Source organism: Anoplophora glabripennis, unplaced genomic scaffold (assembly GCF_000390285.2).
Source record: "Anoplophora glabripennis isolate ALB-LARVAE unplaced genomic scaffold, Agla_2.0 scaffold84, whole genome shotgun sequence".
In the NCBI taxonomy this organism is placed as follows: domain Eukaryota; kingdom Metazoa; phylum Arthropoda; class Insecta; order Coleoptera; family Cerambycidae; genus Anoplophora; species Anoplophora glabripennis.
Window position 1 is genome coordinate 1265474 of NW_019416213.1, and position 16835 is coordinate 1282308.

Below are 16835 nucleotides of genomic sequence, written 5' to 3' on the forward strand. Positions count from 1 at the left end.
TTCTTATAAGTGATAATTGTCTACTTACACTATTAATGGCTCCGAAAAGGACAAAGTTGACAAAATTACATTTCAAACGAGTAAAATTACACTAATGTTTGTGTAAGTCTAGCGAAATTGTTCGAATTGCCCACCCTGTACCATTTGGCATTGTCCTAAGCGTGTGTAAACGCCGTCTACACTTCGTTCAAGCATTCCCGGGTCGATTTGATTTATTTCGAAACGAATACGGTTTTTAAGTTCTTCCAAATCACCTGGTCTGTTTGTGTACACACGCGATTTCAAATAGCCCCACAAAAAAAGTCTAGAGGTGTTAAATCAGGCGAACGCGGAGGCCACTCGATTGTTCCGCGTTGCTTGAGCGAAGTGTAGACGGCGTTTACACACGCTTAGGACAATGCCAAATGGTACAGGGTGGGCAATTGGAACAATTTCGCTAGACATACACAAACATTAGTGTAATTTTACTCCTTTGAAATGTAATTTTGTCAACTTTGTTCTTTTCGGAGCCATTAATAGTGTAAGTAGACAATTATCACTTATAAGAGCTTAAGGTGCATTTTTCTAAAAAAATTGTTTTGTAAGACATCGAAATTTTCACACCGTTGTTTAGATAATTATCACTGTCATCAATTTCGAACGAAAAAAATATGGGTTGTCATTTAAAAAAATATTGTCATCGTTGCCGTAAGTGGATTATCGAAAAAAAATTTTTTCCATATAACAAGGTGACCTGGACCAAATAAAAAACGACGGGTCTCACCGTTTTTCGAAAAAAAATTGTTTAACGAAAATATGAATTTTATGCAGAACTTTTTTACCACGCTGTATACATATACGTATATACTACCTAAGTTACTTAAATTTTACAACTTACCTTCGATGTGCGTTTATAAAACCGGCAAGTAAATGGAAATTTAACAAGCCGTTCATTTTCATTAGACAAATAACACCTACGTTAAACTATAGCAACACCAAATTCCTTGCCTTTAAGAAACTCTGTTATAATTTAAGATAACATGTTACAAACTATTTTATGTTGTACTTATCCGTTATTTATGAGTTTGCATTTGTTTCATGTTTCATAAACTAAAAGACATCTGTCAGTTATCTGTGTTTTTGTCTAATACTGACTCTTGTTTATAATAATTTTGCATAATTATTATTACAAATGTCGACACAAAAGCGTCTTCAAAAAACAACAAAATTGCAATACGAATATTTGCTAAAAATGATCTTAATTCCTCAATAACATGCATGTTATATCTTAACAGGTAACGTTAACAACCCTGAAACAACATAACTGTTATTATGATAAAATGGAATACATACTCGACCTGAATATCTCAAAAATCACAACAGAAAATAGCAAAAATCAACATGCATAACCACAAAACATGTACAGTACAGACTACCAAGTATTTATCAATTACGCGATGCGATCGGCATACCCAGTGGCGTAGAAAGTCAGGCAACCTGTCCCTTTAAGAATCTTGACTGATGCCGAGGTCCGTCCGTCCGTTATGATAAAAATCGCGCGACAGAACTTTGGGGGGGCTAAAGACCCCACAGCCGCCCCCCTGGTTACGCCACTGGTCAAAATATACTCTGGATGTACTCATCTCAAATTCCTACGTATCGAGAAGTCTCCACGTTCTTGGAACGCGTCAGCCGAACACATTCATATTTTTTTTATTGGATGTGATAAGATAAACAATTCTGAAGTTTTGCCACACTTACTTTGCAGCTTCTGGTTCTCCGTTCAACACGTACGGTATCTCATAACGGGTATGGTTTATTTCCAACACTTTAAGTCTGATTGTGTGTGAAGCCAGTAGCGTCAGTTCTAAAGTCAGAGATTCTTTATTACCATTAGAAAGCGGAATGGTAGCTACTCTGTTGGTACCACCAACATTTTTGACGTCAGCTGTGAACTGCTCGTCGTCCTCGAGTGTTAGCCCTCTTAGTGTTCTACAAATTAAAAAAATACATAGTGTGTTAGATAACAGTTCCCATAATTAATATTTTCCATGGATCTCATATCTGTTTCATGAAAAGTTGACTCGATTTTTTTCATTTGATTTTAGTTTAGTCTCAAAATAAGCTCTACCTAGCAGTTGAAAAAGGGGCGTGGGTACCACATCCGTTATTTTATACTTACGTGCAAAATTCAATTCGTGAACAATTCTTAAACGTCTCATGATCTGCGCCCTCACCATACACGGTGGACACCAAAAAAACGACCAATACCCAAAATCTAAAATTCAGAATATTTTGTAATTCAATGGAAAAAAATTAAACATATTGCTATGTAATTAGAATTGTAGCACGTATTGGAAAAATGAAACAGGTCTTCTCCTTACCTAATCATGGTTGCCTCACGCCACTCCACTGCTATCGAAAAATCGTGTCATTAATTTTATACCTAGAGATTATCTCCATTATCTGTAGAGATCTTCACTATAAGAGCTGCTATAGGTGCATGTCAAAAACCTGTACAAGTATCCTCAAAAATAAATAAACACTTATTTTCTCTAGATATGATATAATTTTGAAGAGTGACATATATTTGTGGACCCTTAATCTAAAGTTTCATTGCAATGTACCTGTAGATTGTTTCATTTAAAACATTAGTATTTTAGTATTCTGCCGTTAATATACAGGGTGGGCCACCAGTAACGCCTCGCGCGCTAGTGACCAAACGGCAAATGTTACAGAAACCTGTTTAGGTGGGTATGTGTAGGTTGATTACGGATACATTTTAAAAATATTTTGAAATATACAGGGTGTCCACGAAAAGCTTACCACATCAATGTTATGTTTTTTTAAATGGAACACCCTGTATTTTACTGCATTTTTGAAAGCACCGTAAAAAAATAGGTGAACTTTATTAAAGGTTCTGCATACCTAGGACTTACAGTTTGTGAGATATTTCAATTTTAGTGAAAATGCAGGCATAGCGTAGAAATTTAATATTAGCAATAAAAAAATAATTTTAAGGAAGCAGCTTTGGAGGGTCTATTTTAGATCCTTGAAGTTATAAATTGTTATATTTGTCGTCACTTAGTATTATACAGGGTGTTCAAAAAACTGCTGAATACTTCTCTCAACTTTAAACAGCAATAACTTGGTTATTTTAAATGGAACACCCAGTATATTTTTACTTTGGGAGTTGGGAAATTTAAAACTCTTTCAAACTGTGTATAGGTTCCCTATACCTATCTCTAACGGTATTGGAGATATTTGTGCCGTTTCGTTTTTTATCGATTTTTTTTTTAAGATGTATCCACGTGTCTTTATCGAGGTCTTTACTGAATTGGTTTGGGTTCTTCTTGATGACGTCTCTTTAAATATATTGAGAAAAATGAGGATGCAATTAGATGGCGCACCTGCAAATTTTTCATATTCAGTGAGAAATTATTTAAATCGAAAATTTAGTAATAAATGGATAAGTAGGAATGGTGCATGTCAGTGGCCACGTAGGTGTCCAGACCTCACCGTAATGGACTTCTTTGTTGCGAGCTATATAAAAAATCTTGTATACAATGTTCCACCTATTACTTGCGATGATATTGGAGGGAAGGATTAGAGATGCATTTGCGTGAGAATATCATTTGAAGATAGAATAAGATGCTGTATTCAGGAGAATGGTTATCAATTCGAACATCAATTAAAATTTTTCTTTGTTTTTTCTAAAAGTAAAAGTTCCTTTTATCATTATCATGAAAATATTCAAAAAAGTTTTCTAATAAAAAATATTATTTTATAAGCAGAATAATTATAAAAAGTTATTAATTTTGTATAAATATGTTTGTAGTAAGTAACTGAATTATTTATGAACATGAAAAATATTTATTAAAGAAAATTTTACTTTTAGAAGAAACAAAGAAAAATTTTAATAGATGTTCGAATTGATAACCATTCTCTTGAATACAGCATCTTATTCTATCTTCAAATGATATTCTCACATTCCTTAGAATATTTGGGGTGATTGTGGCAAATGCATATCTAATCCTTTCCTTCATATCATCGCAAGTAGTAGGTGGAACACTGTGTACAAGATATATTTTTATACAGCCCGAAACAAAGAAGTCCATTACGAGAGGTTTGGACACCTGTGGTAGCCACTGACATGAACCATTCTTACCTACTCATTTATTACTTAATTATCGATTTATATAATTTCTCACTGAATATGAAAAATGTGCAGGTGTGCCATCTATTTGCATTCACATTTTTCTCCTTATATTTAAAGAGACGTCATCAAGAAGAACCCAAACCAATTCAGTAAAGACCTCGATAGAGACACGTGGATACATCTTACAAAAAAAATCGATAAAAAACGAAACGGCACAAATATCTCCAATACCGTTAGAGATAGGTATAGGGAACCTATACACAGTTTGAAAGAGTTTTAAATTTCCCAACTCCCAAAGTAAAAATATACTGGGTGTTCCATTTAAAATAACCAAGTTATTGCTGTTTAAAGTTGAGAGAAGTAGTCGGCATATTTTTGAACACCCTGTATAATACTAAGTGTTTAATACTAATAGTTTAAATAACTAGATGGATTTCACAGGGTCTAACGACACTTACAGTGTACGATAATTTAATAAACAAAGAAGTCAAATAAAAAATTTAGATAAATGTGGAACGAATACATTGAAGATGATTTTTTCTAGACAAAACGTCTGAATCTGGTTCGGGCTGAGGCAATACAGTATTGGGGGTCATCAAGACTTGCAAAAAATGTAATAAAATTTCTAGAGTCGTATTTAAAAAAATAAAATTGATGATGGTCCTGGAGAGACGAAACGTTACATACAAACATTGATTATGCCATTTGATAGAGTGCAAAAAGTGACCATGAGAAGTGTTTGTTCTGTTTTCAATATCACCTCAAACAAGGCTGAAATTAAACAAAAACGGATTTCCAAAATTTCGGTTTTTTTCAAATATTTCGAAAAGTAATCATGTTAGCCGTGATTTTTTATAGGCATAATGTTGGTCCCCTAATTACGCAACTTTGCCCCATTTAAGCTACTTCGTAGCTCTTACCGTTTCTGAGATCCCTGTAGTGAGAAGCGAAATTGTAACAGCCTGTATATACTTTATTCTCTCTTGGAGGTGCTTGAGATTACAATATAAAGATATTTTATAAACAACAGTTGACCATCAAAGTGATGTAGTGTGTGGAGTGTAGCAACTTCAGTGGTTGGAATGTTAAGATAGAATTGTGATGATTAATATTAATGAATTAATATATTTTGATAGATATTTTGAAGTTATCGTGAACTGTTATTTTTATCTAATTTTTTTGTATTGTTTGAAGAACTTTTAATCCATATCAAAAATCGATAAAGCCAATTCATTGAACAACAGCTCGCCCTATAATAATCCATTACCCTGCCTACTACCTTATCATATTTGTTATCATTTCATAGGAAAAACATCTCATTTTCGATTCTGATAAATACTTTTTATAAATAAGATTAAACTTTGAAGAGGGATTTAATTTATTTGGGACATCGGAGAAAGAGTGGCCTTGTATTTCTGAATATAAGATTACTAAATTCCATGATTTTCTAAGTTTTCTTCGAAATAATCAGTAATTTTCAAGATCTCTTTTTTATGTTTTTGTTTGATAAAATAAATGTTAGCAAATATTTTGTTCATTTTTTCAGGCAGTTAAGGTTTAATTCAGATTGGTATTAAAGTAAAAAATTGACGATAAAATTCCGTTTAAGTATATATTGAAGTAAAATTCGCCCCACTCAAGCCTCTATATTTCCAAAATTTATTTAAAACAACAATCACTATAAATAAATAGTAAAACCTTCCTTCTCTTTCAACAGTAGGTGTTGTACAATGTCTACATCTTCCAAAGGTGAGCCGTCTCCCGTGGTTGTATATGTCGTCGTTATAGTTTCTTTATTTGCTGGAAGGTATTTTAAAACGTATAGTTCAAAGAAATTTGATTACATAATACCATCAACATAGAAAAGATTACTTACTTCCTCGACGGTGTACTACTATCCTTTGAATACGAGGAGTAAAACCATCTGAAGAGCCGCTTACCTGTCTAGGAAAAATATTTGATACATAAAAGTTTAATAATAAAAAATTAACTTACTGAAACCTGATACCATTAGTTCCATAATCGTATGTAAGTTTAAAGTAGAAATAAGATGCTCTTATGTAGTGTAAAGTGATATAGTCATCGAAGTACAGCAGTCCCTCTGCATTGTCATCCTATAATTAATGAGATATTATTATTTTTTTTACTACAAGACAAATATTGTTTTAAGAAGAAAAATATTGCTTCACTCCATATTTTTTGTTAAAGAGCAATTAACTTACATCATCCAAAGTGACGTATAGTTGAAATGGATCAGTCATCATCTGTGTAGTAGACGGTCTTTCAATGTCCATCCTTGGAATTATACTACCTCCTCGATAGAAGTACGGTGACTGCAATAAAAAAATATTTATACTATGAAACTTGCCTGTACTTCACTAAATAATCAAAATAATCTCAATTAATATTATTAAATACTTACCGTAGTAATATTTACAACTAGATTTTGGTTTGTTCCACCTTCATAAACTGCCCATGAATCATCGTCAACCCTGTACCAAATATCGTTTCCAGGAAAAGTGACTTGCACCTCACTCACACCAGCCTCCAATACTGGCCTCGAAAGAATTTCCTCTCCTAAAAACCAATAGAATTATTACCAGCCAAGGTATCACCTTTGTACTTACCAATCAAGAAGTGATCGTCATAATCGATATATTCGGGGTAGCTGTAGAAGAGCGGCCTGATCAGAGGGTCTCCACTTTGAGTGTGATCGAACATGAGCCTGTACCAGTAGGGTATGTGTTTGTAACGGGTCTTGATGGCAAGTCTGATCACTGATTGTACTTCTTCAGAGAACAGATACGGTTCTCGTGGAGCTGAATCTCCACTAGAATGAGCCCTGAAATATGGTATCCAAATACCCACCTATAAATAAATCGTTTTTCGTTAAAAAATGTCATAGTGAAATGAAAAACTAAGGGATGGAATGAAGAAGGTGATGAAGGACATGAAACAAGAGCAATTTTGGAGGATGGAAGCAATACAAAGGCAGATGTGGAAGGAGATTTAAAGACAGCAAGATAATCGTTTAAAAACCCCACCTGGTACCACCTCTGCAAAAGCTCTTCTGTTGGATCACCGTAGAATCCTCCAACGTTTGCGCCACATTGCACTGTTCCCATTAAATTGTACGTAAGACATTCAGTTATACTATTTCGAAGATGAGGCCAGCTTGCGGTATTATCTCCAGTCCATACAGCAGCATATTGATGAGATCCTGCGAAATGGGCGCGACTGAGAATAAACACCCGTTTCTCGTAGCGGTCTCTAAAGGATAGTGCTGCATCTGCGGCTCTCACCTAAAATGAAATTTTTCGCATATACACAAAAATTTAAATATTTTATTTTACTCACGTGCATTAATGGGTAGAAATTGTGGATTTCCCTGTTCTGGGTTTGTTCGTAATGTAAAGTTTCTGGTGGAAATGTCCTTTCGGTGGTATCGTTCAGAAAGGACGGTTGGTTGGAATCGTGACAGAATCCTGCTATAGTTTCGGAAGTTCCCGAAAACTTACTAAAATCAAAAAGGAATGCGTACCAGGTAAGAGCGTCTGGGATCAAGAAGTCTATCCAAACCGATTCTCCAGCTCTGGTGAGATCTTTAATTAAAAATTATTACATGATTTTTTAATTCTTGGATCTTGGTTTTAACTCTCTCTTGTCATAAATAGCTTATAAAATATTTAATCATTGAAATCCTGTTACAAATAGATCCGTAATTCAAATAATTTTAAGTTACCTACCTTTGTAATCACTTCCTTCGGGATTTTTAACATAGATATCCAATTCTTTACCATCAACATATATATAATAGTCTAGGTCGACCGGTACATGAGTATTTGAAACGGCGATGATGCGACGCCCTGTAGCCGATATGTTTTGTTGCATTTCCAAGGGATCTGTAAAATTCTCGGGATTCCACTCGAAATACCTGTACTTGTTGGTGTAGCCATAATCAAGGAAAATTATATCTAACGGAAAATCAGCCTGATCCATTTTCGCTACCACGTCCTTTACTTCTTCTTGGGTCCAATAAGTATGACGGTTTTGGTGATAACCAAAAACCCACAGCTGGAAAAGTAATGTATTAATTTGAACGTGAATTTAGAATATGAATAACGAGCAAATATTGTTACTTGTGGCATGCGGGTAACGCCCATCATGGAAGAATACTGTCTCACTACGTCCCTAGGTGTGGGACCCAGGAAGAGAATGAGGTCGAAATGCCCACATTCCACCATAAAATAAGCAGAAGGTCTATCGCCGGTGTAGTTGATATCCACAAACATCTGCGCTGCATTGTGTAAAAATACGCCCGAAGTGAAATCAGCCCTGTCAAAATGAAAACGAATTGAAGGAAATTTTAAGTCAACTGCAGAAACTTACGAGTGCCCATAGACAACTGGTATGGATCCGTACAAAGCCAAGGGAGAATCCTCATCGTATTCCCCAATATCGAGGTTTTTCATTCGAAAAGGTTCCGATGAACCGTCAACTGTTTCTTTTAAGGCCATTTGGAAAGAGTGGTGGGCTAAACCATAGAGCTTGTTAGCTCCTTCGAATTCCACTCTAAAGCTGAACGCCTGGTCCTCCACTGTCTCAGCCTGAAGTGTAATAAAATGATAATGATAAATATAGTTGAATTTTGTATTTGTCTTAATATTTTACTATAATGCAACATTGATATACTCGTATTAACATCAGTTTAAATGTATCTGAAAAAATACTGTTGAATATTAAAAAAATGTGCTAAATGAGCCCATTGTGACTAAAGTGTGCAATACGCAGGGTGTAACTAAAAAGTGTAAAACATTTAAGTGGGTGATTCCTCATCGAAAAAAAGATAGGATCTTTCATATAAAGAAACTTCATTGGAGCATCCCTTGTTAAGATACAGCCCCTTAAAGGGGGTACATAAAATTTGTTTAACAATTTTTTTCACAAGCACTAAACAAGTTACAATATTGAAATTAACCTGACATTTTCTACTACCAAAAAGACACTTAGCCAGTAATTTATTTGGTTTACCCCATGGTTGTAAGGGGTGGAAAACGCAACCCCTAAAATTTATTTCCAACGTAATTTTTTGTCTTATTATTTTTTTACCATTTAAAAATTTATTTCCGATAGCCTGTTTCATTCTAAAAAAAAATGTCTCTTGAATTTTTTGCCCAAATTAAACCAGTTCGCAGCAAAAAATTATTTTACGAACAAGATACATATCGCCATAAAACGAAAATACGAAACTAATTTATCTAGTAGGCCGCCATTAGCGATACTGACAATTAAATTGGAATCAAGCTGTCAGTTTGTAAATTTTTGAAATTGAAGTAATACTAATTGTGTATTGTTCTGTTCTTAATTTGTTACTTTAATAATTCACTTGTTATTAAAATGGCATACACAAATGAGGAAATGGCTGATATGCATTACGTTTACGGTCTGTCGCAGGGGAATGGGTTAGAAGCTTCTACAAGATATGCTGAAATGTATCCTCAACGGCAGCATCCTTCACATAGAATATTTGTCTGACTTCATCAACGATTACGTGAATATGGTTCATTCAACAAAAGAACGCAGGATTGTGGTCGCCATCGAGAAGTAAGAACACCACAGCTTGAGGCAGCAGTACTTAATTTGATAGAAGAACAACCTACTACCAGTACTAGAAAGATTGCTTTCCAGCTAAATGTTGATCATATGACGGTATTTCGAATTTTAAAGGAACATCTCTTATACCCTTACCATCTGCAACGAGTACAGGCACTGTTACCGCGAGACTTTCCGAACCGTCTTGAATTTTGCAATTGGATGCTGGAAATGATTAGAAGAAATCGTGACTTTCTGAAGACGATCGAATTCACAGACGAATGTAGTTTTTCTCGGGACAAGATTATTAATTTTCATAATTACCACATATGGGCTGATGAAAACCATCACGCTATTGTCGAAACTAACCATCAAGAACAGTTTTCTCTTAAGGTGTGGGTCGGAGTTATTGGGGATTATTTAATTGGGCCTCATTTTCTACCTCCTCGATTAAATGGTGAGGCATACGTTCAATTTTTAAGAAAAGTGCATCCCCCCGTACTGCTGGAGGAAGTTCCTTTGGGCGTCAGAAGGGATATGGTTTTTATGCATGATGGGGCTCCCGCCCATTTTAGTCAAGTAGCACGTCAGCATTTAACTGAAACATATGCAAATCAGTGGATAGGTCGAGGAGGACCACAGAATTGGCCCGCTCGATCCCCGGATCTCAATCCTCTGGATTTGTCTACTTGGGGCCATTTGCAGCATTTGGTTTATCGTACTCCTGTTCGCGATGTAGAGGACTTAAGAAACCGCATTATCGATGCGTGCAGGGTAATTAGAGAGACTCCAGGAATATTTGAGCGAATACGTGGCTCAATGCGCCGACGTCTAGACGCATGCGTAATGTCTGAAGGTAGACATATTGAACATTTACTATGATTTCTACATGTTGTATGTTTTGTTATTATTAAATTAGTTTTGATTATTCCCCTTTAATCATTTAATGCAGGTAGTAACTACAAAATAACAGTAAATCCAGTCCGCATTTATGACGATGTATCTCTGTAGTTGTTCGTAAAATAATTTTTTACTGCGAACTGGTTTAATTTGGGCAAAAAATTCAAGAGACATTTTTTTTTAGAATGAAACAGGCTATCGGAAATAATTTTTTAAATGGTAAAAAAATAATAAGACAAAAAATTACGTTGGAAATAAATTTTAGGGGTTGCGTTTTCCACCCCTTACTACCATGGGGTAAACCAAATAAATTACTGGCTAAGTGTCTTTTTGGTAGTAGAAAATGTCAGGTTAATTTCAATATTGTAACTTGTTTAGTGCTTGTGAAAAAAATTGTTAAACAAATTTTATGTACCCCCTTTAAGGGGCTGTATCTTAACAAGGGATGCTCCAATGAAGTTTCTTTATATGAAAGATCCTATCTTTTTTTCGATGAGGCATCACCCCCTTAAATGTTTTTCACTTATTTAGTTACACCCTGTATATGAGCGTACTTACATTTTTCATAACTAGTCGGTCACCATTTAGAACTATCTCCAATTGGTCTTGATGGTAACATTCCACAGTAAACGGTGGGCCTTTTCTTACCACGATTTTGTCCTCCACTGCCCAAGTAGTTGTTATAGTTAATGTGTCATTTGATATTTCTAGTGTTGGACTGAAATGAGTATATAAAAAGGTATAGTATTCAAAATGAAAAAGTGATTTTAAATGCTGCAGTAAGATATTTACTGTAAAAATTATAGAATAACGAATATAATAATATACTGTTTTTTTTGAAATAATGAATTAATAATTGGCGGCTGCACTTTTTTCGTAATTTATACTTACGGATAGTCCATTTTGCTAAGAACTATGCCATATCTAATAATAAACCGTTTTTGAACCTTTTCCAGTACCTTTATCCTCATTTTATGCCCACATAATATAGACAGTTCCAGAGTCAGTTCCTCACCATTGCCGTTAGTTAAAGGCACGTTAACTGTATTTAACGGAGTTCTCTGAGCTTCGGCCACATTGGCCACAAATTGAGTGTTTGCATCCAAGACTTGGCTTCTGAAAGTCCTAAAACCAATAGTAACGTTTAACAATTTGTATTTCGAAATTTTTTAAATATAACGCCCTTAAAAGTTTTCAAAAGCAATTGATGAATATATGTACAATTTAGTCATGAAATAGTTAAATAAAAAAATACTCACGCGCAAAATGGTTCACTGCTACAGTCGTGGAAGACATTGTTATCTACAGCCAACGCTGATGTGACGAGGAATAGGAGCCTAAAACTATTCATTTGAAAAATTAGTGATCATGATACTGCCTTCACTGTCACTAACGAAGTTGTAATACATCTTCAACCATACTTTATTCAAATCTACGACTATACAAATGCAATGAACTTCATAAGGCTTTGCTAATTTATTAAAAAAAAATATGTATAACATAACTAACGAAGTAAATTACTTACAATAACATGATTCTTAAACAAACAGGATTTATTGCGTTAGTAATTTATATAAACGCTAGACTTTATCTTGAGCTGTCCATGATATCGAAGATTTGCAAATTAAGTAAAGAACCCGTTAAGCTTGAGATAAATGAAAATATTCCATTCATTTTTTATTTAATCTATTGGAACCATGCTATTATACCTACTGTTTGCATTAAATTAATGTAAATGATGAATTGTGATGCACATTTATCTGTTTATTTTAACATTATATTTACTTGTTTCCTGCTGATTTTCAAATAAACGGTTTAAACAATGCTTTATTATGTGAAGAATATATTAAGCAAGTTTTAGATGGGGCATAAATCGGGAACACGAGTTTTTCGAGGTAACCACTTGCAGCGAACCTGAAGACTCAATCTATGTTTGATTTAATCTTCATACTGATTGCATGTAACCTACCATTTGATATAGTAATAATAGTAAAACATTTCATTCCTACTGCAATAAATATATCCCCGAATGGAAATTACCATGTCGAAGTAGATTATTTAATTATTCATATATTACATTAATAAATGTCGAACGGTTGTTCTCTTCAGACTAATTATTGTAAGATATTTTATCACCCGTCGCGAATAAGTTTCGCTGAAACAGGGATAGAAACATACTTGATGGTGCGATCTATAACGGATCCCATGCAGATTGTGGAACCGATAGCAACGATACGTATAACGATTTACTTGTTTCACAATGATACAATGATAAATCTTATAATCATTGTTCGTTTTATTTTATGTTGATGATCCGCCTTTGGTGCGCGGCCAATTATGACAACTCATATAACAAATTTCTTATGCTGAATGCCAACAAAAACTTTAAAAGCGTTTTTCAAGAAATCACTTTTTTTAACTGGCCCGAAACATGACTCAAAAAGTTTTCAACGAATCAACTTAAAATTTTATACAGCTTCACAATATCATAACTCAGGGAACACCGTAGGGGTTTTTCGATTGGTTAACAATTTTCATTGTTTAATGCAAAATTTTTCTTTTTTTTTCGATACCTATTTTTTAGTGTTCATGAATTTAGCAACTATTAATATTTTTCAATTTTTACGATATTCCCTAGCTTTTAATATACAGGGTTAGTCAAAAGTATGGAAACCCCCAAAAATCTCAGCGGGAAAGCATTTTTAGGATAAATGGTGAAGACAGAAGTCTCAGCATTTTTCACGGCGTATCCGATGGTAACCTTGACCTTGAGGTAGTGACCTTGATCTTGAGGTCACCAAAAAATTAAGAGTGCCTTCTATTCCATCGTCGGAAATAGAAAATGACAGCCGGAGGAATCACTTGACCTCTACCTGACCTTGACCATTGACTTTAAGGTCACGTTTAAGATCATAATAGCATGTAGAACTTTCTCTTATTTGTAGACTCGAAATAAGGGGTCGCTATTAAAGATCAAGGTCATTAAGGCGTACCATCAGTTATCTACTCAAAGACTGTCACTCCCTCTGATTCCGTAGTTAAAAATAAAAACTTCCAGTAAAAATCTACATTTGACCTTGAACTGACCTTGACCATTGACTTGATGTCACGGTCAATGTCATATTCGGATACAGAATTTTCTGCTCTTTCCATTTCCGATGTCGAAAAGGAGGGTCGCCATTAAAAAAAAAACTGACTTGATCTTGATTTAACCTTGAACCTTGACCATCGGATACGCCGTGAAAAATGTTACGACTTTTGTTCTCACCATTTATCCTAAAAATGCCTTCCCGCTGAGATTTTTGAGGGTTTCCATACTTTTGACTAACTCTGTATACTATCAGAAAGTTTTTTTTTTAATTTCAAGACCACCTATTAATAAGAAACCTTTCCGGGCATTTTGAATCCAAATCGTTTGAAAAAATTCGTAATGCCATCTGAAAACATGTACAATAAAGCCTTTTTGTTTCTGACACTATATCTTATATCGATTTTTCCTTGAAAATTCCCAAAAATCACCTTTTTTCTCAACCTCTAGAGTGTCCCTTAAATTACATAATTTAGTTGTTTGTCAAATTTCTTATTTACACAATTTTACTTTAAAGCATATTTAATCCGTTTTAAATATAGATAATCCCTATTCAGTAGACAAAACCGCTTCCTAAATTTCATAATCTATATAAAATCATGTCATTTTATCATTCTGTATGATATATATCTGCTTTTTTATCCTCATCATTTAGAAAAACCATAAAGAAAAAAACAATATTTAGGGATATTTTTATTTTTAACTAAAAGTTTCTACAGATAAATGACAACACTACCCTCTCCTCGTAGTAGCTGATGTTGTTGCACAAGGTCTATATCTTCCAAGGGGGTGCCATCTTTCGTGGTTGTATATGATTCCGTTATAGTTTCCTTCTTTGCTAGAAGACATATCAGGAAATTTTAAAAATTCATGGGAAAATAAAAAAACTTACCTTCTCGACGATGTACCACGATTCTTTGAATACGAGGATTAAAACCATCAGCATTGCCCGATACTTGTCTGAAAAAAATTATTATTATGTAAAAGCTTCATACGAATCACTGAAAAAAATGAACTTACTGAAACCATATGCCATTAGTTCCAGAATCGTATATAAGTCTAAAGTAGAAATAATATAATTTTGTACGATATTGCAAACTGGTAAAGTCGTCAAAATATAGCAAACCCTCTGCGTTTTCATCCTGAAATTAATAATTACATTACTATTAAGACATAAATGTTTTGCAAGACATTTATTTTTCCTCATATCTTAAAAATAATAATAATAATAATAATAATAATAATGCATTTATTGCCCAACAGAACAAATGTTCCAATTACAGGACAAAAAAGTATAGACATTCAAGTACAAAACACTAAAAATATAAAAAATCATAGTTCTAAATAAATACAAATAGATATATAAACTATAAAATACGTTCTAGTTTCTACAATATCAGTTAAAATTTATTAAATTAAAAATTGAGTTGCTACACATAACAAATTATTTATGTGGTTTATATCACACTGCATAGATATTAAATTATAATTATTTCCATGACATAGATGGGAGATTTAAGAAGTATGTTGGTCTTAGTATTCCCACAATAGAACATGCAATCAGCTCGAGACCCATGTCTAGGAACTCGTATATTGAAAGAACCCAGTAGATATGCTGAGTCAACTCTAGCATGAAAAAGTTTAAATAGGAAAGATAAACTATTGAGTATTCTTCTAGTCTGCAAAGACTGCATTTTGAATCGATCTAACAACAATCTATGTTCATATCCTCTATTTGGATAATAACCATCAATTTGAAAGCTTAAAAATTTAAGAAAACGACGTTGAACTTTTTGAAGCTTGTTAGTATGTATCTGGTAGTAAGGGTACCATATAAGGCTGCAGTATTCTAATTTAGAATGAACTAATGAGTAAAACAGACATTTTAATGCAGTAACGTTATTAAAAGAACTTGAATTTCTGACTATAAAACTCAAAGCTCTATTAGCCGCATTTATAATTGCATTGATATGATCAGTGAAGGACAGTCTATTGTCATATATTACACCTAAATCCTTAACATTATCGCAACGTGCTAGTAACGCATTTTCAAGGGTGTAGCTAAATATTAACGGTTCTTTTTTTGATGTAAACGAGCAGACCTTACACTTATCTATGTTAATAGGTAATAGATTATTCTCACACCATCTACTTACAAGATCTACCTGCTCTTGCAGTATTAAACAATCTTCCAAATTAGATACACTGAAAAACAGCTTCAAATCGTCGGCAAAAAATAGATGATTAAATGATCATAATCAAAACTTGATCAAGTATCTATATACAAGGTCTTCTATATAAACCTATCTCCAAAACATATACGCTATCAGACTTATATTCCTTTAAGGCGTACGTTAAAATTACGTATTTATTTTCTTTCTCACAATTACAGAAACAGAAAAATCAAGTTTGGGATGTTACACCGATGTGAAAATTGCAACACTTAATAGTTTTTTCATTTTATATTTTTATATTTTTTAGAGTTGAAAATCTAATTCAAAAAATGTCATTTAACCTGGCTGATATGAAAACTTCTTTTTCTTGCAAATTTTCATCAAAATGTTCAGGTCTTAAGATAAAGTAAAAGATTATTTTCTTTTCTTAAATGTTAATCACGGAAATAATAATCTGCTGTCGACGTTTCACTTATCATTTAATACAACAGGCGTTTTCGTGTACAACTTACTGTCTTTGAAATAGCGAACCGCCCAGGTGGTGAAATGTGCGATATTCACTTCATTTATGGTCTTCCTATCAACGCAGTAGCAGTCTTTTGTGAGGAATGTGATCCAGATCCCGTTATCTCGCATCATACGATGTTTAGTCTTTTACCACAGCCTATACTCGGCGGCCGAAATTATAAAGAGTGACTAATACATAATATAAAAACACTTTTACCATAATGCGTATAAAATTTAAAATGATTTCTATACGGTTCAATATTATTTATCTTTGTGCCGCTCGCCATGCACATCGGTAGAATCTATAATCGTCTATAGACTGAGTTACACTGAACGTCGATCTATATTCTATCTCTGTCTTTTGCACTTGGTAGGGAATAGGGAAATGCTTTTTTAGTGGGTGTAAACGGACTTGATTTGCCCGACCTGAGAAACG

The 16835-nt window shown here is 33.9% G+C and overlaps 3 protein-coding genes across 3 annotated transcripts in view; all 3 read right to left on the minus strand.

Annotated features, from left to right (window-relative positions):
* The window catches only part of LOC108904480 (neutral alpha-glucosidase C-like), a 15682-nt gene extending 13288 nt beyond the window's left edge, over positions 1-2394 (minus strand). The window contains exons 1-3 of the mRNA XM_018707070.2: positions 2364-2394; positions 2162-2257; positions 1741-1971 (exon numbers count right to left, since the gene is read on the minus strand). Of these exons, the coding sequence (XP_018562586.1) occupies positions 1741-1971; positions 2162-2257; positions 2364-2371 (335 nt within the window). The 5' untranslated portion in view covers positions 2372-2394. The remainder of the gene's footprint in view (positions 1-1740; positions 1972-2161; positions 2258-2363) is intronic.
* Positions 2395-5736: 3342 nt separating this feature from the next.
* LOC108904479 (probable glucan 1,3-alpha-glucosidase) lies at positions 5737-12172 on the minus strand. The gene is made up of 15 exons (XM_018707069.1): positions 12156-12172; positions 11890-11973; positions 11522-11755; positions 11189-11348; positions 8528-8745; positions 8278-8473; positions 7885-8212; positions 7496-7740; positions 7183-7440; positions 6766-7006; positions 6561-6715; positions 6361-6471; positions 6134-6252; positions 6015-6082; positions 5737-5938 (listed from the first exon to the last, which is right to left on the minus strand). Exons 1-15 carry the CDS (start codon positions 12161-12163, stop codon positions 5817-5819), a joined length of 2547 nt encoding a protein of 848 aa, XP_018562585.1. The 5' UTR covers positions 12164-12172; the 3' UTR covers positions 5737-5816.
* Positions 12173-14416: 2244 nt separating this feature from the next.
* LOC108904462 (probable glucan 1,3-alpha-glucosidase) overlaps positions 14417-16835 on the minus strand; it is a 12876-nt gene continuing 10457 nt past the window's right edge. Inside the window, exons 13-15 of the mRNA XM_023456315.1 lie at positions 14739-14860; positions 14611-14678; positions 14417-14556 (exon numbers count right to left, since the gene is read on the minus strand). Coding sequence (XP_023312083.1) covers positions 14432-14556; positions 14611-14678; positions 14739-14860 — 315 coding nt within the window. The 3' untranslated portion in view covers positions 14417-14431. The remainder of the gene's footprint in view (positions 14557-14610; positions 14679-14738; positions 14861-16835) is intronic.